Genomic DNA, 24,601 nt, shown 5'->3' with positions numbered 1-24,601 from the left:
AGATCAGTGTAATCTATTACGTCCTGTATGAGTCTGTTTGCCTCTGAAATTTGTCTACCCTTAATAAAACCTTTTTGATCTGAATGAAGCAACTTCGATAATAATGGTTTCAGTCTTTCTGCTAAGCATTTCGAAATAATTTTGTAATCGACATTTAGAAGTGTAAGTGGACGCCAATTCTTAAGATCAGATCTATCCCCGTTTTTATAAAGCAATGATAAAACACCCCTGTGCTGTGAATTTGATAAGTTATAAGAACCAATAATTTCTAAAATTACTTCAAGAAAGTCGTTTTTTATTAAGTACCAAAATTTTTGATAAAATTCTGCAGTGAGGCCGTCCTCACCGGGGGATTTTGTGAGTTTAAAACCCATAATAACCTTTTCAACTTCCTCCTCCCGAAAATCTGAATCAAGGGCAAATTTCTCATCATTATTTATACTAGTAGTTATATTAGAAACCAATTTTTCTGCCGAACAGAGATCAATTCCTTCAGAAGAAAAAAGTTTCTTGTAGAATGCACACTGTTCTTTTAAAATTGAATTTATGTCGCTTTTAAGTTTTCCAGATTCGGATTTTATTTGCGTCCATAATTTTTGCTTGCCCCTCTTTTTTTCTAAGTCGAAGAAATACTTCGAAGAGGTTTCATTTTCAGCAATGTGTTTGGCTTTTGATCTAATTTTGAGTGCTTCGAGCTCTTTCTGATAATAGAAAGTCAATTCCTCTGATAATATTTTGATTTCAGTTTGGGCCTCGGCTGAATTGGTTTCTTTAAGCTTTGTGATTTTTTTCTTCTATTACTTTAATTCGTCTTTGTGGTTTTGAAATGTGTGTTTGTATATTCAATTGAAAGCGTTTTAATTTTATGTTTTGTCATATCCCACCACTCGCGTTTTGAGTTAAAATTAGCTTTATGTTTTGACCAATCTTTCCAAAATGTTTCTACGAGCTGAACGTATTCAATATCTTTTAAAATACTTGCATTCAGTTTCCAGAGACCCGGACCCCTTTGAACATTATCGATTTTTAAAGTCAACGAAACAAGATCATGATCTGAATGTATAAAATGTTGTATTTTTGGACTTGATACTTCGCTATCAATTATTTTTGAAGTAAGAAAATAATCGATCCTTGATTTTGACTCGTTTCGCCTAAAAGTATATTGCTTAATGTCAGGAAAGCGTTTCCGCCAAATGTCTTCCACATCTAACTCACGAATCATTTGTAATAAGTCATTTAGACCATCGTCTGCTTTATCATATCCATTATTACCGCAATATTTTCTATCTAGTTTAGAGTTTAAACAACAATTGAAATCCCCGCCAATTATATGCGTTTCAGTTAAATCCATTAACTTATTCGAAAGTGAGTTAAAAAATCTTTGCGCTCCGTTCCATTGTTCGGGGGTACACATTCGTTAAGCGGTAAACTTTCTCATTTGCGCACAATTCAAGCGAGATGTATCGACCCCCGTCATCTTTTTCAATGTTTTTTACCGGTATTGATAATAACGGTTTTTATCAAGATCGCTACGCCTCGGATTCCGTTGTTATTATTACACCAGTAAAAGTCGCCACCCCATTGAGTTCCCCAGAGCTTAGATTCGTTATCATTTTTGCAATGCGTTTCTTGTAAAAAAATAATATCAATTTTTTTCATTTTCAACCATTGAAATATCAGAGACCTCTTCTTGTTATCTCTTAACCCGTTTACATTAATAGATGCGATATTATATGACATAGTAAAAAATATGATTTTTTAAATAAAATAAATCCATGATATTTTTCGAGATAATATCAAACAAGTAAATTACATCTGTATCACCGTTAATCATTATGACTGGGTCTTTTAGTGAGTGTACTGTTAAAGTGTGCCACTCTGATCTGTTTTTCCATTAATGAAAAACGCAGTCATACTGATGTACAATTGGTCTGCACCACATTTTGAAATATGAATACCCGTAGGATCACTATCATCATACAGAGATGGGACTATTTTATTGTTTTCTTTGAAAATTTTGTCATTGTCCAAAAAGTGATATCCATTACTTTGACAAAATTGTAGAATTTTTTGATTTACAAATTTTGCATCAGAATTGATACGCTTGACTGCAGCGCTATTCCCCATTCTCGGAATGATGCTAGAGAACGCAATTGGACAAGTTGGCCACTTTTTATTGGCCGCAGTAAGTGCATTTTTTGCTTTTTGTAAAACATTATTTTTTACATTCCTACCAATATCATTTGTTCCAAGATGGATTATCAACCGACTTACATTATTGTCTTTGACTGAGTCAATCACGTCTTCACAATTGTTTAATGATAATCCTGGTACAGATTTATTTTGAATATTTTCTTCAGTTATATTGAGTTTTTTCGTGTTTGAGTCCCCAATAATGTAAAAAGATGTATTCCTCAATCCAGGTTTTGAAGATGTATCTCTACATGAAGTTGGAATATCCAATAGGGATGGGGATTTTGGAGTTTCGTCGTCCGAGCTGTCGGATGTTATAACTTGAGTGTCTGTTTGTGAGATTGTTGAAAGCCACGGGTTCTCATCTACTTCGGAGGCGTATCCGCCATGATTCTCCTTAGGACATTCATTTTGCGAATGACCTTCCTCATTGCAAAATCTACAAATGATTTCGAACGGACAGTCCTTTCTTTGATGATCAGTTCTTTTACAATTGTAGCAAAGTTTATTTCGTTGATTTTCAATTTGAGGAGGATTGTGTCGTCTATCAGGCTTGTTTTGACATTTAAAGTACGGATGAGTTGTAGAGCCACAATGTTTACATTTGGTTCTGTTGTTGTCAGCGAATAGTCTTACGGTAAATCTACCGATATCTAGTTTGTGTGGTAGTAACGGAACACAATTTAAGATTTTTAGATATCTTGAGCCGTTCTCAATGTCCGTGCCCTTGATTTTTCCATGTGAAATACTATTTTCGATTACTTCTCCGAATTGAGACAGTACTTTCATCAAAACACAATCAGGCATTTCATACGGTGCATCTTTAACGGTTACACTTGTGATGATTTTGTCCACGTCTGTTATGTAAATATAACGGTTTTGAATTCTCAATCCATGTAAAATGACCTTGTTTTTGATTTCTGCTGAACTCAATGTGATAATACATTCACTTTCTGTTATTTGTATTGATTTGATATCCTTTTTATCAATAAATGTGGTTATTGAAGATAACACTTCATCGTGTGAGATTCGATTTATGAATTTTGTAGAAAAATGCACAGATAATGGCCTCGACATTAGGTTTTCTTCTGAGTCCGCCATCTTGACCAACAACACAATTTCGCATATCACAATGGCTTAGTAGTGTTTGCACCAATGCTGGATAATATTCTGGTACACCACATATTTATAAGATGAATATATATTTTTGCAACTATGTCATTCTGTCACCATTATAGAAGTTATAACATATGATTGTAGATTTTTAGGTTACTATAAGAAATGTATGCCAAATAAGATTATTTGTTCTCGTCATTCCTTTTCAAATTATATATAATACATAATAGGCAAAAAAAACCCAACAAATTACATGCTGGTTGCTAGTACAGGAAATAATACCCTGCTCTTGGATAATTGTTGACCAGTAATTCAGTAAAGACTTGTTGCCACATTAGACAATTATTTTCAAGTCATTTATTCCCATCTATACTGGGAGCATGTGTAAGATTCTCATATCCTTACACTGGCTGCTTATTTTAATGACTTAAATTGAAATCCTTCAATGGATTGTTCTGAATTCAAAAGAGGATAAGTCCATCATACAAAATTAGCAGAATCAGAGTTAAACATGAATTAAGTGCATATAAAAACAATTAGGCAGAATAAGTTGTATAATTGGATGTATGAAACGTTTTACTTATTATCTACAAGTCTGTATTAAGTATATTGTATTACAGACAAGCCAGTAAAATAGAGCCAATCGAGGAGGTTCAGGTTGTCCTGGATTATGAGAAAATCAAACAAGATTTACAGACAACTAGTGAACGTAGGAAATGTTTACTGCTGCAGGCTCTTAGATGGGTAAGTTATTTGACAAAAAAACAATGCTGGGAAACTGTTAGAATTATTGTCAAGGTTTGGATGTCATCTTGTGCTGCTATGAAAATTCTTATGTGAAACTGGAAATGCCAAGAGCTTAGATAATTTGGCATGTAGACTTCAGTACCTTACTATAGGTTTCACTTTGCAATTAAAATGAAAACTCAAATCGCAAAAAACAACAACACTTGAATAGCCTTAGGGCAGAAAATTTTGGTTATCCTATGTAAACATAATAAGGCAAGGCTTTGTGGTAGAATAATATGTCATTTCATTCAAAATTACCTGTCTTGTGTAAATGATGTTATACATAATTAAATTTACTTGCCTTAAATTTCCTAAAATTAAAGAATAAGAATCCGTACAATTTCTTAGAAGAAATAAAAGATCTGTTGGTAATGTGAATTTATTTGCTATATAATTTATGTTATATCATATATATTGTATAGTATATAAGTATATTGTATGTTTTTATACATTACAGAGACTTACCCAGGCCAATCCTCTGACAAGAGATAGTAATGTGGGGTCATTTATACAACATGATTTACTTGGTTGTGCTACACCAGGGCAACATAGGGTATGTATCTTTTATATACAATGTCTCACATATATACTTTGTATAGTGTTGCCTCAATTTTAGATAAGTTATATTATGATTAACCTTCATTCTTAAAATTTATGAATTAGATTAAGACAAGTTTAGTGCCCATATTGTCTAATGAGAGCTGATACTCTTTCATGACTGTCTTTCCAAGATTGATTTTTATTAAAGGAGTTGAATTACAGTGATGGAATACAAATCTGTGCTAAGTACATGTAAACAAAGTTAATGTGATAAACATAGAATATATCACATATAATTCAATGTTGAACAAAAAAAAAGAAAGTAAATTACCATGTAACTCAAACCAGTTGGAGTGTCCATGGTCAAGTGGTTAAAGACGCATACTCCAAATTACTTGCCTATCACGACTGTTGGTTTGAGTCCTGTCAAGGACTTGGGATTCTTTCTAGTTTATGAAGGGTCAGTGGTTCTACTATGGTGCCAGCTTGTTCCTGAAATATACACTTATTAAGGGGCACCAGAGGTTTGCTCCACCAGTAAAGTGTAAATGTCACCTTATGACCTTTACAATGTCAGTGTAATCTAAAATACAACAAAACAAACAACTTGTGAAGATATATTGTTTTATAACCTATTTATAATATACAGATATATTTGTTACTTTGGTTACAGGATGCTGTTTTGTCATTGCTCACATCAAATGATGCTGTTGTGAAACAATGTGCTGCCAGATTATTTAATGCATTTGCCTCCCTTAATTCAGGTAATGTTATATTTCAGTTAATACATGCATAGTTAGTATACATGTATTTTATGGTTATTATTTGTATCTTATATCACACTGATGTCAGTTAGTGTTGATATAACCAAGAACTTCAAACATTCTTTTAAAATCTAATGTGCTTCAAGTAGATAGTAAATAGAAATACACATACAGACAAAGTTTGCACATTTTATGACATTTTGGTGGAAGGACAACCTTAACATTATGTTCGCATACATGTACAATATATCACCTTACATGTATTTGAATATACAATTTTATATCAGATAAGAAATCTATTGTGTATGAGGTGAATTGATTTATTTGTAATCTTATTTGTTAGACAATTTAAAAATGATATTGTTTATTGTGCAAATTTGCTAAATAAACAAAAATGAAAGGGCATTTTGATAAAGGTTGAAATTTTGATCAATTTCATAAGGTTTAAAAGAAAATTGTTTTCAATAACAGAACAGAACCCTAAAAAGGGCCTTTTCTTAAAGAAATTTTTCCTTTAAAATCATCATTTTGCCAAAAAAAATGAGCTTAATTTAAAGTTTTTTACTCCCCAAAAAGCAGTTTTTTGAAATCAAGGGGGTAAGGCCCCTTTTTCCCTCTTTGTTGAAAAAAACACTGGGGAAAAAGAACTTGGGCTACATATTACATACAAGGTTTACCTTCAAAAAAAGTTTCAAATTTTTTTTAAACTTGTGATTGTATAAAAGTAACATTTTAAATTGTTATATTTTTTTTTTTTATTCTGTTATAGGGGCGAACAATTTCGCCCAAACAGACTTTTTAAAGGGTTTATGGACAATCTTTGAAGTAAACAAAGATTTTATAACAAAAGAGATGGGGTTGGGGCTCACAAAAACTTTTGTTTTAAAGGAAACTTATTGTTTTTTCTGCTTTAATGTATTTTTGTGATTACTTTTAAAAATATTTTCAGAATTTGGGGTGATTAACTGATTTTAACATTCTTTATCATTGTGTAGGTAAGATGTTATGTTACTGTTTTACCCAGCCAATTACAATTTTGTTGAATCATCATTTATAGATGTAATAAATGACATAAGCACAATACAATTCTTGTTGTTGCTTCTCGTAATGATGTTTTACTTTAATTTAACGACTAGAGAACAAGCTTTGAAATGGTATCGTTTCAGAAGTTTCAATGGTTGTGTGTATAAATTTTGTTGGCTAAGATTACAGGCATTCTTTATTTCAGAAATCCACTTGTTCTTAAAATAATAAGTGCATGTTTGTCAAATCACAAATAAGGGAAAAAAGGAAAACTTGTTTTATATTTTCTTATCTTAAAGTTTTTTAATGCATTAAAATAACAGCACAATCCAATTTTTACATTTTTATGTAAATTTGCTGACTTGCTATCTAATTGCTACACTGGGATAATATATAATCACGGGTTGCCCAGGTTTACACAAAAGACAACATGGTTTTGTTTGTGACACTGTTTTTAATGAATTGACTTAGCATTGAATACAAAAGTCAGGGGGTAAATTTTTCAGTGCTAAGGAACTGGAAAGGCCCATTATCTCAGCTGTTAGATCAAAGTCATATTTTTATATTTATACAGGCGTCAGTTACAGACTTCTATGATAGAGAATGGGTTGATAGAGTGGTTGGTGAAAGTGTTAGAAGATAATGATTCATTATCAGATTATACACTAGAATATTCCGTAGCATTATTGATGAACCTGTGCCTTAGAACATCAGGTATGTCTGTAGTTATATATGTAATGAATAAGAAAATAATAGCATTAGTCAAATGATTTGTTGAGCATAGACTTATCTTGTGGTTAAAGGACCTCCACTGAGGTTATAAAGTTTAAAAACCTGAAATTTTTATTTTTTTCTTAGAGCATTTGGAGCACTGAAAGCTGAATAACTAGAGAACTGAGAGCTGAATAAACATGTAAAAGTTGCTTTAGAAAATATACCCAGAATTGAAGAATAAGATCTTATCTTATTTGTGATTTTTTGACCAATTTGTGTTAAAAGTTTTTTTTAAATGTTTGTGTTTTGTTTTGCACAATTAAAGTATTCTGGAAAAAAAAAACAGGAGAGAATGATCTAATAATTTTAATAATATACTTGTACAATGTACATATACATAACTGAATCAATAACTGAATCAATTTGAGATATAATTTTGTTAAAAAGATATGCAAATATTTTATGACATATCCTAAATGTTTATGTACTACAGGGAAAAAGAGATGTGCTCCAAATGCTAATCAAACATTGAAAGTACTCAGTGACCTTCTAGGACATGATAATCAGGAGGTGAGTCATTAAAATATCCCATAAGATACTGACATGTTCCTTGATAGACTTAATGTGTCAGTTAACCCTGAAACTGATATTGACTAGCCTTTGCTACCAGTATAGAGTCAGGCCAGCCTGCATATCCAAGCAGTTAGGAGTGTTCATGGTCAAGTGGTTAAGGTCATTGACTTCAAACCACTTGCCCCTCACAGCTGTGAGTTTGAATCACCAAAGGGACTTAGGATTTTTTCATGTGAGAAAGCTATGCAGCTAGCTTACGAAACGTTCGTGGTTCTACTCAGGTGCCCGTTTGTGCCTGAAATAAAGCATGGAAAGCTACTTGAGGTCTCCCTCCACCAGTAAAGCTGAAAAGTAGCCATATGACTTCTACTGTGTGGATGTGACTAAAGACACGACCCCCCAAAAAAAGAAGTGAAAAAGAACATCCAAGCAGTTTGAACAAGTTGTAATGTGTAAAAAATGCACACGAAAAAAAGACAAGTAAGGGGAACAACTACAATGAGACTAAACATATGCTATATTTGACTAGCCTCCCTTTGTCTTCCACATTAAAGTTAATGTTTCTATTATACATTGTAGATCCGTCCATATGTAAATGGTGCCTTATACAGTATACTGGCAATATCAACTATCAGGGAGGAAGCTAAGGCCATGGTAAGTAAATTATAACACATTTAATATTATTTTACACTATAGTATTTATAAGATATATTGATACATTTGTACTGTCTGATTTATACATGTATATTGTAATGTATGTATGTTATATATTATGTATTATGGGATTATTATACATTGTTCAGTACAATACTGAAATCTATTGGATGAGCCACAGCTGTCAAATTTATATTTAAAAAGGGGCTAGCCGAGTCTAATATAGGCTTTGCAGTTGTATACGATACCAATAGAATCAGTATTGTACTCAACAATATATAATGATATTATTATTTCACACCACCAATGCTTTCACATAATGATTTGATACAGATTTTTTGGACTCAAAAAATGAAAATGAGACTCATTTAATAGATTGGATCTTAAAATTATTTATGTTTTGAGAACACATATTGCGAATGCTAGAAGTTCATTGGTTGGAAAAAATAATTCTTTACTCTATAAGATTTGACTCTCCTGAAATAGATAAACAGCAAGCACATTTGGCTTACAGTTTACCAAAACCTTTACTTATGCATCTCATGGTCATCAAACTTATAATCACCTACTGAGCTATGCTGGCTGCTAGTTAGTTTAATTTAAGCATATTAATCATGCATGAGTATTATGAAATTTGAAGATTTTTTGACACCATGCTCTAATCAGTTTTATGAAACTAACCAGTACAATTTATTTTAGCTTGATTATGATAAAAGCTTGAAGCTTATGAGAACAGTCAGGGAGTCTGCTTCCTGGAACTAATCAGTACTGGTGTCATGTGAGGAAACATGAATTTCAGTAAGGCTCAAACCCACAATTTCTGTTATGAGAGCCAGATGCCTTAATGAGAAGGCCACTGCTTTCCTTGGCTAGCTATATGAATAAGTTGACTTAATTGTGACCTATTAACTGATATTTTATAGTAATATTTGACTTCTGTATTACAGGGTATGGAGGAGATATTAAGATGTTTTATAAAGGAAGATCAACCTGACATGAACAGACAGATAGAATTCATCATTAAACAACTCAACTCAAGTTTGTTCCTTTCTCTTTTATTAGCTTGTCTGTTTCAACGAAAAAGTTGTGCTGTTATGATAGTTGCAGCATTGTCGTTGTGCAGAATCTTTAATGTAGCCCATTATTCAAATATTTTAAAAGTTATCATCATGAAACTTATAGTACCTGCTGATAATGACAAGATGCAGTTGATAGACAAGGGCATAATTCTGAAAGCAATATTTTTTAAGTTATGCCCCTTTTAAACTTGAAGCTTATAACAGACGAGCATTAACTTTGCCTGCAGTGCTCTTGTTTTCTTAATTGTAGTATAAAACTATCTCTGTACCTTATAAGTACAATGTATATAGTTTTACCCTTTATTTATAAAAGATATTACAACAATGCTCATGTCATTGTAAAAAATGAAAACAAAAGAACAGTGGTAATAGAAACTGAGACAGAATCCTTGTTTGTAAAGGTGATTAAACAGTGACTTGTTTGCTATTTGATCTGTTATAAAACTAAAAGTATTGACAGTAGATTTAAGCAAATTCTTAAACTAGTATTAATGGTTGAAAAAATGTAATAAAATGTATATATATATATTGTAGCTGAAGTTGTAGATGAGTATGAATCTGATGATGAGGAGGAAGATGAAGATGAGGTACAACATTTTACTTTATTTATTGTTGAACATTAAAATCATATAAAAACAACTACATTGTACTTGGTTTTATGACCTCTTTCCTTATATAAATACTAATATATCATTACAGTAATAATTAGAGCTGACATTGCAAAGCATATGGACGATACATTGATATTGTCTCTATCGATGACAGCTCTAGAAACAATACAAGTGGTTCCATGACTTGTCATTCAGTAGTAAGCAAAAAGTTCTAGTATAGGCCAGTACTATGTAATGTAAGTGGTTGGAGTATACAGTTCAACCTCGACAAAGGAAATACCTTTGGTAGACCAAGATTAGTTGATACTAGAATACTGTTGTTGTTAGGACATAACTTATGTAGAAGTTGGACTGTATTGTCAATGTTCCAACAGGGTGACATTTCATTAAAATGGGAATGTAATGTTGAATATTAAGCTCATTGTTTCAAGTACACACCATTGTCAATAACTCAATAATTGTTCACTTTTCTAGCGGCACCTTGATATACCCATGCTTCCAGTGCAAAACAAGAGCATTCAACCTTTATGTGCCATCTGATATCATCTGATGAATTGCAATGTTCACTATTCATTATGTACATGTATTTATTTTAAATTTTCCCCTAAAAATGATGAATGGATGTGTTCATATTGAAAGATAGACTAGTCCATTTAAGATATATAGCTTGTTACGGGTTAGAATGTTACTCACTGTGTCAGTAATCTTTTTCAAGGGAGCTAAAATAGTAAAAATTAGAAACTATCTGTACTTTTTTGAGTAACTTCCCTTTGGTAGGTATGAAAATACTGTCATGCCATAATTCGGCCCCAAAATCAAGACAATCAAGACATGACAATACACATTTACCATTATTAAAGAGCATATCAAAATGAACACACATGATTTCTCTTATAGGAGGATCAAGATGCTATGGAGGTTGACCTTGATAAGGACGAGATTGTGAGAGCCGAGGGCGACGAGCAGTCAGGCGAGAAGTTGTTATCTGAGTATACCACTGGTAGTGCTAAACCTCGGAAGAGGGTGAGATTTTCTTAAAATATTACATATGTCTGTCTGTTTATATGTTTATTCTTTTTATGGTTTGCCAACTAATTTATTTCTGTAAGTTAGGTTTGTTGACCTGGTATTCAAAATTTTTGAGCCTTTGACATAATACTTGTGTTTCTATAATTTAATTTAAGTTTACTGAATAATATCTTTGTACAGAGAAGGTCAATATACTGTATATACCAAGGGATTTCACAAGTTCTCATTATTATTTTGATCTGATAATGACTTTTCTGTGACAATTCTACTGTAGACAACTTCTCCCATTTGTTCTCTGGTGGTAATTGTTTTTTTCATTTTGTGTAGATTTTAGATTATTTTTATTTGAACCAGCAGGGAATTACTTGAAAAATAGATTAGCATTTTATACAGAATCTAGAAATAGATGGTTTTTTTTACATTATATACATAATCTCCCCTAGTGGCGATTATAAGGGTCACTCACATTGTAATATATGATAAAGACAAGATGTAAATGTCTCTTTGCTTATACTGATGCTCTTTTTCAAGGGAGCTAAATATTGTAAAAAATTGGAACTATCTGTACTTCTTGAGTATCTTCCCTTTGGTAGTTATGAAATGTCATAAACTGGCTGGCCCCCATAACAAGACAGTTAAAATATGTAAATACTCATATACCAATGTTAGTTGCTATAAAAAGAAATATGATTGATTAAACTTGCATTGAAAGGGTTCCACCTTTAATTAAATCAGAATGAAAATAGAATACCTCTAAAAGTGAATTATATGGGTGCAGTTGAATTTCCATGAGTTATTCAAATTTGATTCACAAACTTCTGCCTTATATGTTTTAAGTTAATATGTAGGAAGCAGACGGTAAAATATTACATCAGAAATGGATTAATGCACAGTCAATTGCTGGCTTTCATTCACTGTAGCACAGACTCATGCATGGATGTACACATTTAAAGAAGTTAAACATATCTTCAGACAAATTACTATCAACTTATTTGGCATTTCGTATATTTAAAGTCGGCTTGACAAGCAAAGTTTGGGGATTGTTCAGTCTTATGATCTCAAGATCTCATGATGATCTCTAACGATCTCAATTTTTATCAACGGAGATAAGGCATACATGTTTAAATGGTACAGGTTTGATTTGCAAAATGACAGTATTTCTTGTTAATTTGAATCAAGGGGGATAATGCATGCATATTTACTCCACTGCTGTACACAATTTAATGCCATTTACATTACAAGGCATTTAAAGTGATAATTGTGGTAATTGACCAATTATTGATTTATAATATTTATAATAAGGATAAAATATATAAACTGCCATGAAAAAAGAAAGATAAAAAAAAAAGAAACCGAAAGGAAAACAGACCAAATTCTTTTATCTATTGTTCAAAGTATACTGAATATGTGGAAAATAAAATAAATGTGTTAATGTTTTTGACATAACACAATAGTCACCTTCAAAACGGTAGTCAGGTCGTCATTCTCCCAAATGATCCAAAAACGAAAATCAAATTCCATATACTTATTGTGTTATCATTTTGGCCATAGAGTTTCAGAGATTTGGCATTACTTTTACATTATTTGCACATTTCTGCGATACTGGATAAGCACAGTGATAAAGATTTAGAAAAGAAAAATTGTGCAGCTCACCAAAATGCAAACTTCATTTTATTAGAATTGTCATGCAATAGCTGTACAGACTGAGCCATTCAGCCCTTTACATTCTCTGTTCCATCCCCCCCTCCCCCCTCTTAATAGTTATTTTCCACAATGTTCAAAATTTAATGATGTGACTGAAATCCTGTGCATATCTATTTTTCAAATGGAAAATAGTTAATCAGAATTAAACTCCATAAAATGTCTCCTGGGCATTTAGGAGATGATTTCATCAGGGTTAACTGCTTAGATTAGACTTACTGTCTATGAATAGTCATGATTATGTAATCATGTTGCTAAATTTAGTAAATCATTATTTGGTAAATGGTACAAAATTCTATATAGTTAATATTTTGTTTATACAAGTCGTTACATTATTTTGTTAATAATTATTATCATATTATTTGGCTTTCCATATAAGGTAGAGCTCTCCCATACTTAGTTTATACAGAATTTATGTAAGTTTAATTGTAAACACCACCTCCATACCTCTACTTGTTGACAGACTGTTTCAACTTTCAATATATAACCTAATTGGCAGAAATTAGGCACTGATAAGCAATTACTTTTAAAATATATCTTCAATAAGTTTGTTAATTTGTTTTGGACATTGCAATTATATGGTTCAAATTTTATTGGCTTCTGGGAAGGTATTTACTTTGGACTTTCCAATTATATGGTTCATACTTAAATGGCTTCTGGGAAGGTTTTCTGGCTGCATTTATAAATTGTCAATATACATTGTATGTTACAATGTATGTATTTCTAGGCAACTAAATAGCCTTAATAATAGCATGGTTAGTTTTGAATATTCATTAACTGAGTGTATATTAGATTAAAGGGCAGGTTTTAATGTGAGTCTTTGGGGGAAAAGTAAACATATTTTCCAGTTTATATGTACTGTGATTCCTTTGAGTTAATGGAAATAAATCAAAATTATTGATAAAGATCAATGAACCTTACTTTTATAAGTTTTTCAATCCTAATCAGCCATACTTTTTTATTAACCATTGAATATTTTCACATAAAACTTCACATAATATTATGTCATTGGGATCATAATTAAGCTAATTGTTTAAGATTCAAAATTTCAGAATGAATTTTACAGGAATATTTTTCTTTGCAAATATGATCTAAACAGCTTGCAATTTATATTTTAGTCATCACTGATGGTAATCACTTGATGTTCACAAACATGTATATAAATTACTGCCCAATAGAATTTTATAGAATTTATGACCTTCAAAATTTTCTCTTCTGCTACTTACACAAGCATAAAGAAGATTTCAAACGTGCTGTCTGTCGGACAGTTTATGTTGTACATCTTGGTTGCTGCTTGTAGTCACAATCGTGTCTGCTCATTTTTGTTTTGTGCAATTTTCAGCAGTTACCAATAGGTCTGTACTTATCAAGAAGAAAATTCTATGGCCAAGAAGACAAATGATAAAAAAGATTATTAATTCATTCCACACTTTTAAGTAGTTTGAAATTCTTTCATGTGGCTTAAAACAGTAGGGAAAACAAAAGAATAATCCACATAAAAAAAATTGTCTTACAAAAGGCATGATGACATTTTATTTTCAGTAGAAGAATACAGAGTGAAATGTCAGTTGAATGTAGCACATCAAAAATTAAAAAAGAAGATTAAAGGCCCATTATGCCTTCGGCATGCTATGATATTTGTTTAATTTACTTAAATTCAAAATCTTATTATTTTTGGTATTTTGTTACAGTTTCCAAAACATTACTAAGTTGTCATATAGATGAACTATAATTTGCTTCGGTTGCTATATTAACAGTTAGTATAATTATAGTGAAGCTATAAACTACTTTGTTTACATTTTGCTACCTTTATGACACATTGCCGCATGTTCAGCACTACTTTCTACATCTAACATGCTATAAATCTATTCTCAAAACATATTCTATATTAAACACATGTTTGGCATTTCTTAAGAATTGAAAAAATATGGGTTTCTGAGGCATTATGTGCCTTTAAAATTAGTCTTACTGAGCAAATACTTGTGGCAAAATGAATTCCTGTAGACAATTCTGTAGTTATGCCCCCATTTCTAAGAAAAGGGGGTATATTGCTTTGCACTTGTCGGTCCGTCGGTCTGTCGGTCCGTCGGTCCGTAGACCAAATGGTTTCCGAGTGATAACTAAAGAACCCTTAAGGCCTAGGAACTTCAAACTTGGTATGGTGATTGGTCATGACCAGTAGATGACCCCTATTGATTTTGAGGTCAAGGGGTCAACAGTCAAGGTCACATTGACCTTGTAAGCAAAAACAGTTTCCGATCAATAACTAAAGAACCTTAAGGCCTAGGAACTTCAAATTTGGTATGGTGATTGGTCATGATCAGTAGACGACCCCTATTGATTTTGGGGTCAAAGGTCAAGGTCACATTGACCTTGTAGGTAAAAACGGTTTCCGATCAATAACTAAAAAACTTTAAGGCCTAGGAACTTCAAACTTGGAATGGTGATTGGTCATGATCAGTAGATGACCCCTATTGATTTTGGGGTCAAGGGGTCAAAGGTCAAGGTCACATTGACCTCTTGGGTAAAAACGGTTTCTGATCAATAACGAAAGAACCCTTAGGCCTAGGGACTTCAAACTTGATATGGTGATTGGTCATGATCAGTAGATGACCCCTATTGATTTTGGGGTCAAGGGGTCAAAGGTCAAGGTCACATTGACCTCTTAGGTAAAAACGGTTTCCAATCAATAACTAAAGAACCCTTAGGCCTAGGAACTTCAAACTTGGTATGGTGATTGGTCATGACCAGCAGATGACCTATAGATTTTGGGGTCAAGGGGTCAAAGGTCAAGGTCAAATTGACCTTGTAGGTAAAAACGGTTTCAGATCAATTAACTAAAAACGCTTAGGCCTAGGAACTTCAAACTTTGTATGATGATTGGTCGTGACCAGCAGATGACCCCTATTGAGTTTTGGGTCAAGGGGTCAAAGGTCAAGGTCACATTGACCTTGTAAGTAAAAACGGTTTCTGATCAATAACTTAAGAACACTTAAGGCCTAGGAACTTCAAACTTGGTATGGTGATTTGTCATGACCAGCAGATTACCCCTATTGATTTTGGGATCAAGGGGTCAAAGGTCAAGGTCACATTGACATTGTAAGTAAAAACGGTTTCTGATCAATAACTAAAGAACGCTTCGGCCTAGGAACTTCAAACTTGGCATGGTGATTGGTCATGACTAGCAGATGACCCCTATTGATTTTGGGGTCAAAGGTCAAGGTCACATTGACCTTGTATGTTAAAACGGTTTCCGATCAATAACTAAAGAACCCTTAGGCCTAGGAACTTCAAACTTGGCATGGTGATTGGTCATGACCAGCAGATGACCCCTATTGATTTTGGGGTCAAAGGTCAAGGTCACATTGACCTTGTATGTTAAAACGGTTTCCGATCAATAACTAAAGAACCCTTAGGCCTAGGAACTTCAAACTTGGTATGGTGATTGGTTATGACCAGCAGATGACCCCTATTGATTTTGGGGATAAGGGGTCAAAGGTCAAGGTCACATTGACCTTGTAGGTAAAAAGGGTTTCCGATCATTTAACTAAAAACGCTTAGGCCTAGGAACTTCAAACTTTGTATGATGATTGGTCATGACCAGCAGATGACCCCTATTGAGTTTTAGGTCAAGGGGTCAAAGGTTAAGGTCATGACAAGTAGATACTTGATAACCCTTATTAATTGTTTGATCACTGGGTCAGAAGTCATGCATAATAACCTTATCACATGACTAATTGGCTGCTGATAGGGGGCATGCATGTTTTACAAACATATCTTGTTAGAGTAAAACTAAATCATTTATCACTGTATTTTACAGCATACAGATTCTGTAATGTCAATGCAAGGGCCGTTACAACGACCAGTCACACCAAGTTCTAGACGAGCAGTGGCTGAAATGTTGAGTCGGCCGCCAAGTCAGTCAGCAAGTCGCCCTGGCACGGGGATGAAGGACCCGACTGTAAGACCTCCCACTAGAAGTGGTAGCCGACCTGGTACACAGGAAAATGAAATGGGGGAATCTAGTAGTAAGCTGCAATAAGATTTATTTTTAATTTTTAACCCTTAACCCACTAAATGTCTTAAATGGACTTCAGCCATCTTTCAAACTGGACAAGACTGTGAAAATTTCAAAATATATACTGACAGAGTAGCAAACAGTGTAGACAATAATCAGACAAATGTGCTGAGTGATCGGTTAACAGGGGTCCCATGTGTAGATCCTGTAGTCAGCAGCAGAGTCAGGGTTAAAAATCATAACCCTTTGAATAATTAGGCACAAAGTAAGAGAAATTTTCACATGACTTTTGATTCTCGGACGGTGCAGGTCACTTTGGTTGTCATTGTTCATGAAATCCTTTGTATGGTCATTCGCACTGAACCTCTGCTCTGGTATGTATAGAAGTTATCAGTTCCTTGTGAAAGTAAAGGCAACTAGTACTAGTACACTGTTTAACAGCATGTCCGGGAATGATGCAGTGTCTGAACTGTGTTCTGGTAAATTCAATGTGGCTTACTGCCGTGATCGGGAGTGAAAACTACCAATACCACACACCACTCTTTATTATGGTTATATGGCAACTTCTCAGCTTTACAAGTTGAGGAAAATAAGATGCCCCTTCATGCATTGTTTTAGACATTATTGGGCACATGATAGAACCAACGACTTTCCTAAATATATATGAATGAATATCAGAAACTAAAATTATAACCTCAAATAAAATTTTGAGACGAAAATAAACAAGACTTTCATAAGTAGATCTCCTGTTTTCTGTTTTATGTTTATAAAGCTGTAAAAAGCAAAATTTTTTGTTTGGTTAGTTTAAAAGTTCTTTGTCTTATATAAACTATTGTTTGCAATATAATCTTCTGCTATATGAAAACAACCATTTATATTTGGCCATTTAACCTATCAAAAAAATCTTTATAACTAATCATGTAAAGGTTATATTACTTTTATGCTCAATAGGGGAGAGCATATGATTTGTAGTCCAGGGGTAGCTGGTTGGATCCCCAGTGAGGTGAAATATTTCTGTGACAATCATTCTCAGGCATCAAGTACTATTGTCATTTGTTGCTCACCCCTGAGATTAGTAGTTATTAGTAGTTACTTGTGGTGAAATTGGTAATTAATGGTTCATTATCCAGGAAACACAGTTGACCAACTGCAGAAATATGTCAAAAATGTGTAAAAATAGGCATAATAACCACACAAACCAACCTTACGGCATGTAACACAGTAGGAATATTTTTAAATAATGGTGAAATATCTGATATTTCAGGACCATCTAGCCAGAAATCTGGTAGATTGTCAGCACCAGGCCAGAAACCAAAGACGCCTGGAGCTGATCCTTATAAGGCTGCTTTTGGTTCCCGGCCTAAGATTCCACGAACCCCAGATCCTAACAGTATGAAGCGTCCGTCCAGTCGAGGCTCAATAAGCCAGATGCCTCCAGCCCCCCAGTTCTCGGAGTCAGGACCGAGACCAAGTTCTGCCGGTAAATCAGGTTAGTTTGTGTCGTTATTTCATAAATTTTTGTTTGCTCCATCTACCACTTTGTACTATATAGACTAGTCTACCTTAACATAAATATATATAACTTATAATTCACCCAAGCAATTTTTAACTACACTTTTTGAAGAAAAAAAGTTGAACTATTATCATGACCTTTGGGTGGGTGGTGGTTAACCTTTTCGTTAAGGTCCATTTTCTCAGAAACTATTAAAGCTATTCACTTCAAACTTGGTATAAATATGTATTGTCTTAAAGGGACAAAAGCAGATAATCATAAAATTATTATTTTGCAAAGTTATGCTCCTGTTTCTATCTTGCTTACATGTATCTATCAAGCACTGAGAAAAATGGAACCCACTGTCCACAGACAGATCTTGTTAACATTTTGCATAGGTTATCTGTCCTTAAACAGTTTGTATATGCAAGATAACTTCTGAAGGACTTCATTTATTAGATTGAATTAAGTTTTAAAAAATCATGTGGTTGATATCCAGTATAGTTCATGTAAGATGTTTAGAGCTGTTTTTTTTTCTTTGAATATTGAATTTCTGCTATTGAAAGAGATGAAAGAAAGAATAATATTTATACAGAAAAAAAAATTCTTTGAAGTTAAGGAAGATGTACACCTGCACTGCAGTTGCTGGATTTTTGTTTTGTTTATTAATGAGATATAATCTTTATTCACATATTCACTCAAAGCAGACATAGAAATATTTCATTTTATAGCTAATTTTCAATATATACATAATTGTTACTGAGAATAGCTGAGTTCACTGGCTTACAGACAGTTCTTGCTTTAAGTGTAACTTTGATATTAGTATTTTATATATAAGTGTGCATTTTTATCTTTGTCTTTAATTCTTATCTACATCATAGGACAATAATTTTTGTTAGTTTGTGGTAAGTATTTAGATATTTCTTGTATTGAATATTTGTGCTACCTAAGCATGAGTTGAAAGCTAAATATTTTTATTTTATTTACTGTAGAACTGTAATAGTTTTAGTTTACAAGTAAGTGTTTTTGTTAGTTTTCTTGTTAAAGTTTTCTACTTTCAGTTTATTTTTGTCTTGGGTGTACTTATTACCTGCCTTTTATTTATATTTTCAAGAAGAAACAGTCATAATTATCAGTTATTATTATGGCATATTCAATTAAGCTAATCCTAACCACACTATATATGAGCCGCGTCATGACAAAACCAACATAATGGGTTTGCGACCAACATGGATCCAGACCAGCCTGCGCATCCGGGCAGTCTGATCAGGATCCATGCTGTTCGCTTACAAATCCTGTAACAAGCAGAGAAACTGATAGCGAACAGCATGGATCCTGATCAGACTGCCCGGATGTGCAGGCTGGTCTGGATCCATGCTGGTTGAAAACCCATTATGTTGGTTTTGTCGTGATGCTGCTCATATTATAAATGGACTTGCCCATCTTTTCAATCTGGATAAAACCATTTATCATTTTATGGTGAAATATCAAAATATACACTGAGCAAAAGCAAACAGTGCAGACCATGACCAGGCAGAATGGCAGACTGACCGTGGTCTGTACTGGTGGCGTAAGTAGAATCTGTTATGGCAAGCAGACTTAGAGGTGACAAACAAACACCCTTTTGGTTTGTGACCTATATAGTACAGATGAATAAATCTGAAGAAAATCATGTTGATCAAAATCTGGATAAAAGCGATCTCTCAGAAGCATTAAAAACAGCAAATTTACATGAAAATTGCAGACTCGGTTTGATTGAATCTGTACATGAGGGATAATGAAAAAGTGCAACATCCCTAATGTCCCCACCTAGCACTGGCTTGAGTGGTACTCAAACCATAATTATAAATGGAATTTATATTAAATCAGTATGAAAATAGAAAACTATCAACCTTGCTATATAATGTAGTAGAATAAAAGTGAAAATTAAACATTTTAAAATAAAAGTTTATTAAAATTGTGGTTTTGCTCTAAGAAAATATGTTGATTTACGAAGTTATATATAAAAATATTTTAATTCTAATTAATTAACATTGGTAACATAATTATATTGATTTTCTAAAGAAAAGATCCTCTGAATAATTAACTGTGTGTGTGGGTTCTTTTTCCCCCTATAAAAGTACTTTTAAAATTTCAAAATATCTGATAAGTGTTTATGGGAACAGGGTCATGTCAAGGTTTCTAGAATATTTCTATGTTGAAAGTGGTTAAATGATAGCAAAATTTATGATAGCAGTATGTTTTGGGTTTTTGTATTTCAAATATAGCTATAATTTATATAGATAGGCCTAGCATGTCACATTTAGCCACAAAAGGTCATTCATGATAATATCATGTCACATGACCACAAAAGGTTTTTCTTGATAAAGTGATAAAAAAAACATTTTTCACTGATCCAAAACAAAATGATGATAAACTTGCAACAAATGACCATGCAAAACATGACAGAAAAACAACATGTCATACTTTATCATGAAAGGTCACAGAATATGTCTCATATAAAGATTTCACTCTAGACAATGCAAAATCACACCCACCAACATGTTATATGTGACATCCTTTAGTTACAATAAATAATCTTAACCGGATCCGGTGTGACGTAAAACCAAAAACAAACAAACTTAACAGGATCTATATAAAATAGGGAAAACAGATTATAGACTAAATTTTTCACAAGCTTAAGGAGGGATGCATTGATTTAACCATGAGCAAGTACACTTATTACAATATTGGCCAAACTAAGATAAAACAAGAATAGGGAAAAACACACAAGTAAATAAGTCAGGTTACACTTTACCAAGAATATATGTGAAGCCTAAAAAAAATATCTGTCTTGACCAAAGATTACACTGTTCCTGAAAATAGGTTTCTGTTCATTTTAGGACTCAAAACTTTTGCCAGAGTAAATGTTTTGGTGATGTTTGAGCAAAATCTTTATTTATGGTAAAAGGTGTTGTCAGAAACTAGGCAAATGTGTTTTTTTTTCTTCAGTGATCCCAGTACAAACAAACTTTCATCATTTTAGCTTAACCGTGCTTATAAAAAATAAGTCAGGCAGTTTGGTTATATTTGAAGTAGTAACGGTAATTGTAAAAGTTTCTTTGTACCCCCAGGATTAGTATTCTTTATTCTTGAGTATTAAATCTATATTCATAAATATTTTTCATACTTGTATTTTTTAATACTTTTAGAATAGATTGAATGGTAATGTAATGGCTGAATCATATTTAACATGTTTAAGCTTCTAATAGTTTTGTCTGGTGTATTCATTATTTTTTTCATGACCAATAGTTTTTATTGGGAAAAGACAGCCATATCTCATGTTCTCCATTTTTTTTATTCCATTAATCAGGGCTTCCATTAGTGGAAGTTTGGGAGTCATTTACTTTTGATTTTGGCTTGTGACTTCCAAAATATAACCCTTTTCCTTCTTTACATTATAATGTGACTTTCAGCCTGTTAGACATTTTTCAATATCTTTGATTCCGAATTTTGGCACTTATTTAATGGAAGCCCTGATAAATGTTTTGAAATAGTTTAAGACAAATATTTCTCTGGTAAATAATCATGGATTGACAGGTATTATAAAAGTAAAACATAATATTTTCATCGAAATCATTAAATTTTATTATTTGTCTGTGCAGAAATTTTACATTAGATATTGTTTTCGCTATTTAGATTGGACAGGTTATGAGAGCATGCCGGTATTTGATTTTAACTTTATTTCCTGTGTTTTGATTTTATAATACCTGGATATATTCACGTCCTTTTTTTCACAGACACAAATATAACAGTGTATTATTCTTCACAATTGTAATGTTGTTTTTCATTGGATAATTGTGTCATTTTTAGAAACTATCTACATAGCTGCAGTCAAATTATGAAATAATGTCTTTCTTTTTTTTTCTCAAATAAAGGAAGTTTGCTGTATTATAAAGTTGTTTTAAGATTCTTGACCTATTGTATGGTTGTATATAAATGGTTGTTTTTAATATAACAGCACAGGTTATGTATACAAACAGCCTTTTATATACTTAGGTCCATATAACCTGTTAGAAATCTTTATGACTAATATACTGTTTATATAACTTAAGATTTACAGTATGAAAAATATATATATGTTCATGTAATAAACGATATACCGGTACTATAATAATTTATTTGTCCACATTATGTGCTAAAATAGGCTGCACTGCAATGTTTCCCTTTTTCATTATGATTTGTATGTTTACATTGAAAAATGTAAAGTTATGAAACCATTATTTGTCACTAACAGACTTGGTGTTGATTTTACTTTTATAAAGATTCATTCTTAGCTAACTTGAAGGCACCTGTTCCTAATATGTGACAGTCTGATGGCAGGCATTGTGCAATCACCCTTCATTATAATTTTAAATTTGTTCAAATTTTTTTTGTAAAAAAAAAAGAGAAAAACTTAGAAATAAAAGTGCCAGTCACCGGCAGTCACTTTATGACCATTTCTGTATAAGTCGTTGACTTCAAAACACTTGCCCCTCACTGCTGTGGGTTCAAATCCCGACAGGGACTTTGGATTTTTCATGTGAGGAAGCTATCCAGCTAGCTTACGGAACGTCGTTGGTTCTACTCAGGTGCCCATTCATGCCTGAAATAATGCACAGAAGGGCACCTGAGGTCTTCCTCCACCACTCCACCAGTAAAGCTGAAACGTCGCGATATGACCTATACTATGTTGATGTGATGTAAAACCCAAACAAACAAACAAAATATCTGTATAAATCTTACTTGAAAGTGTCATAAATATAAGAAAAAAGTTAATAACAAAAATCAGTATTTAGTGCATGCTATTTTCTTTTTCCGCAGGTGGTGGAAGTATAAGTCCCAGAAAGGCATCAGCTGGCAGTGGAAGAGGAGGGGAAACTCCAAGATAATTTATGACATTTTAAAGAAGATTCAGAAAGTGCATTTACAGCTGTTGTACTATTAGCAGATTTTACAATATTCAATGTTCTTTTACTCAATGTTCTTTAACTTCAGCTGAAGGATTTAGTCAACTAAATTTATTAACCCGTATAGTGCTAGCAACATCATTTACTTGTTTATAGTCAGTCCAGTCTGTATATACAGGCCAGCAACAACATGCATGCAGTCTGATGAAATTGTAAACTGCTTTTGTTCAATTTCATCATTGTGATAGTTAGTTACCTCAAAGCTAACATTGGACAGTTCTGTACACAAAGCAGGACCAATTTATAATGAATTTAGCCTGGTAGGGTACCTGTTACTTTAAAAAAATTATTTCATAAGTTTACAGAATCATTGAAAAGTGAAAGGTAAATTGTGAAGTCAATGTGCTGTAAGTTATCATTCAGAAGTAATAAAGAACTATCCTTTGAGAGTGTTTGAACTATCCTTTATCAAAATATAATCTTGGAAATCAATATAATGATAATTTATTGTTTAATGAGATAATGTACTTGTACTTGAACATATCAAGTGAATATATACATACATATCGTTTGAATAATTATGTTAAAATAAAATTATACTTTAAACATACATGTGTATTTAACAGACAGACATAGGAAATGAATCTATTTTTTTCGACTTACTCTCATATGTTTGCAAAATTTTAATCAGTCTGATATTACTGATTTGTTAAATAGGACATCAAGCTTTAAATTGACCAATCAAACTGTCTCATTTATCTGTAAGGTCAATATTTTTTCAGGATGAACTACTGAACTTTCCCTCCTGTTTATTATTTTTAGGACAATTTCTGCAGTTTTTATTTTACAGAATAAAAACTGTTTCATGTTTTTTTTAAGAATATTTTAAAGTTTCAGTGATCTGGCATTTTGTTTATAAATTGGAATTATTGTTTATTCTATATAATTATATCTGTTTGAAATCTGAAGTAAATCTTCTTATTACATGTTTTATGTATGACTTTTTTTTGCTTTTTATGAATAAATGTACACTAACGTGTTAGTTTTTGTAGAATAAGATGAAGTCTGTGATATAATACCATTTTAATGGTAGTTTTGATTCTCATTGTTGTTTGGCACACTATTTATTTATGAATTGTGTATAAAGCTATTAGTTCACAAAATTTATCATTGAACTTGACAAATATGGGATTTTCTTATCCTAGCCTAGGGATACAAGAAAAAAAAGTTTTATGATGCACTTTGCAGCATTGCCATTCCTTAATTTGTGATCAACCGGTCATACATATTATCAAATATTCACCAAGTTGTTAGTGAAAAAAGTTTTTATTTTACCCCTGGATTTGGGGTAGGGGTTGGGGAGGAACCCACATATGT

At 32.6% G+C, this 24,601-nt stretch overlaps 1 protein-coding gene across 1 annotated transcript in view; it reads left to right on the top strand.

The window, feature by feature from the left end:
- Positions 1-23,671, top strand: part of LOC132747089 (lisH domain-containing protein ARMC9-like) — a gene marked incomplete at its 5' end in the record, with an annotated part of 36,214 nt that extends 12,543 nt beyond the window's left edge. Inside the window, 13 exon segments of the mRNA XM_060736399.1 lie at positions 3,930-4,053; positions 4,556-4,651; positions 5,312-5,402; positions 6,172-6,259; positions 7,000-7,139; positions 7,633-7,709; positions 8,292-8,366; positions 9,314-9,404; positions 9,980-10,032; positions 10,954-11,079; positions 16,607-16,814; positions 18,069-18,293; positions 23,139-23,671. Coding sequence (XP_060592382.1) covers positions 3,930-4,053; positions 4,556-4,651; positions 5,312-5,402; positions 6,172-6,259; positions 7,000-7,139; positions 7,633-7,709; positions 8,292-8,366; positions 9,314-9,404; positions 9,980-10,032; positions 10,954-11,079; positions 16,607-16,814; positions 18,069-18,293; positions 23,139-23,206 — 1,462 coding nt within the window.
- Positions 23,672-24,601: the final 930 nt, after the last annotated feature.

The sequence above is a fragment of the Ruditapes philippinarum genome, unplaced genomic scaffold, assembly GCF_026571515.1.
Source record: "Ruditapes philippinarum isolate M1 unplaced genomic scaffold, ASM2657151v2 ctg6544_1_1_1_1, whole genome shotgun sequence".
Classification (NCBI taxonomy): Eukaryota; Metazoa; Mollusca; class Bivalvia; order Venerida; family Veneridae; genus Ruditapes; species Ruditapes philippinarum.
This window is presented reverse-complemented; position numbering and strand designations above follow the sequence as displayed.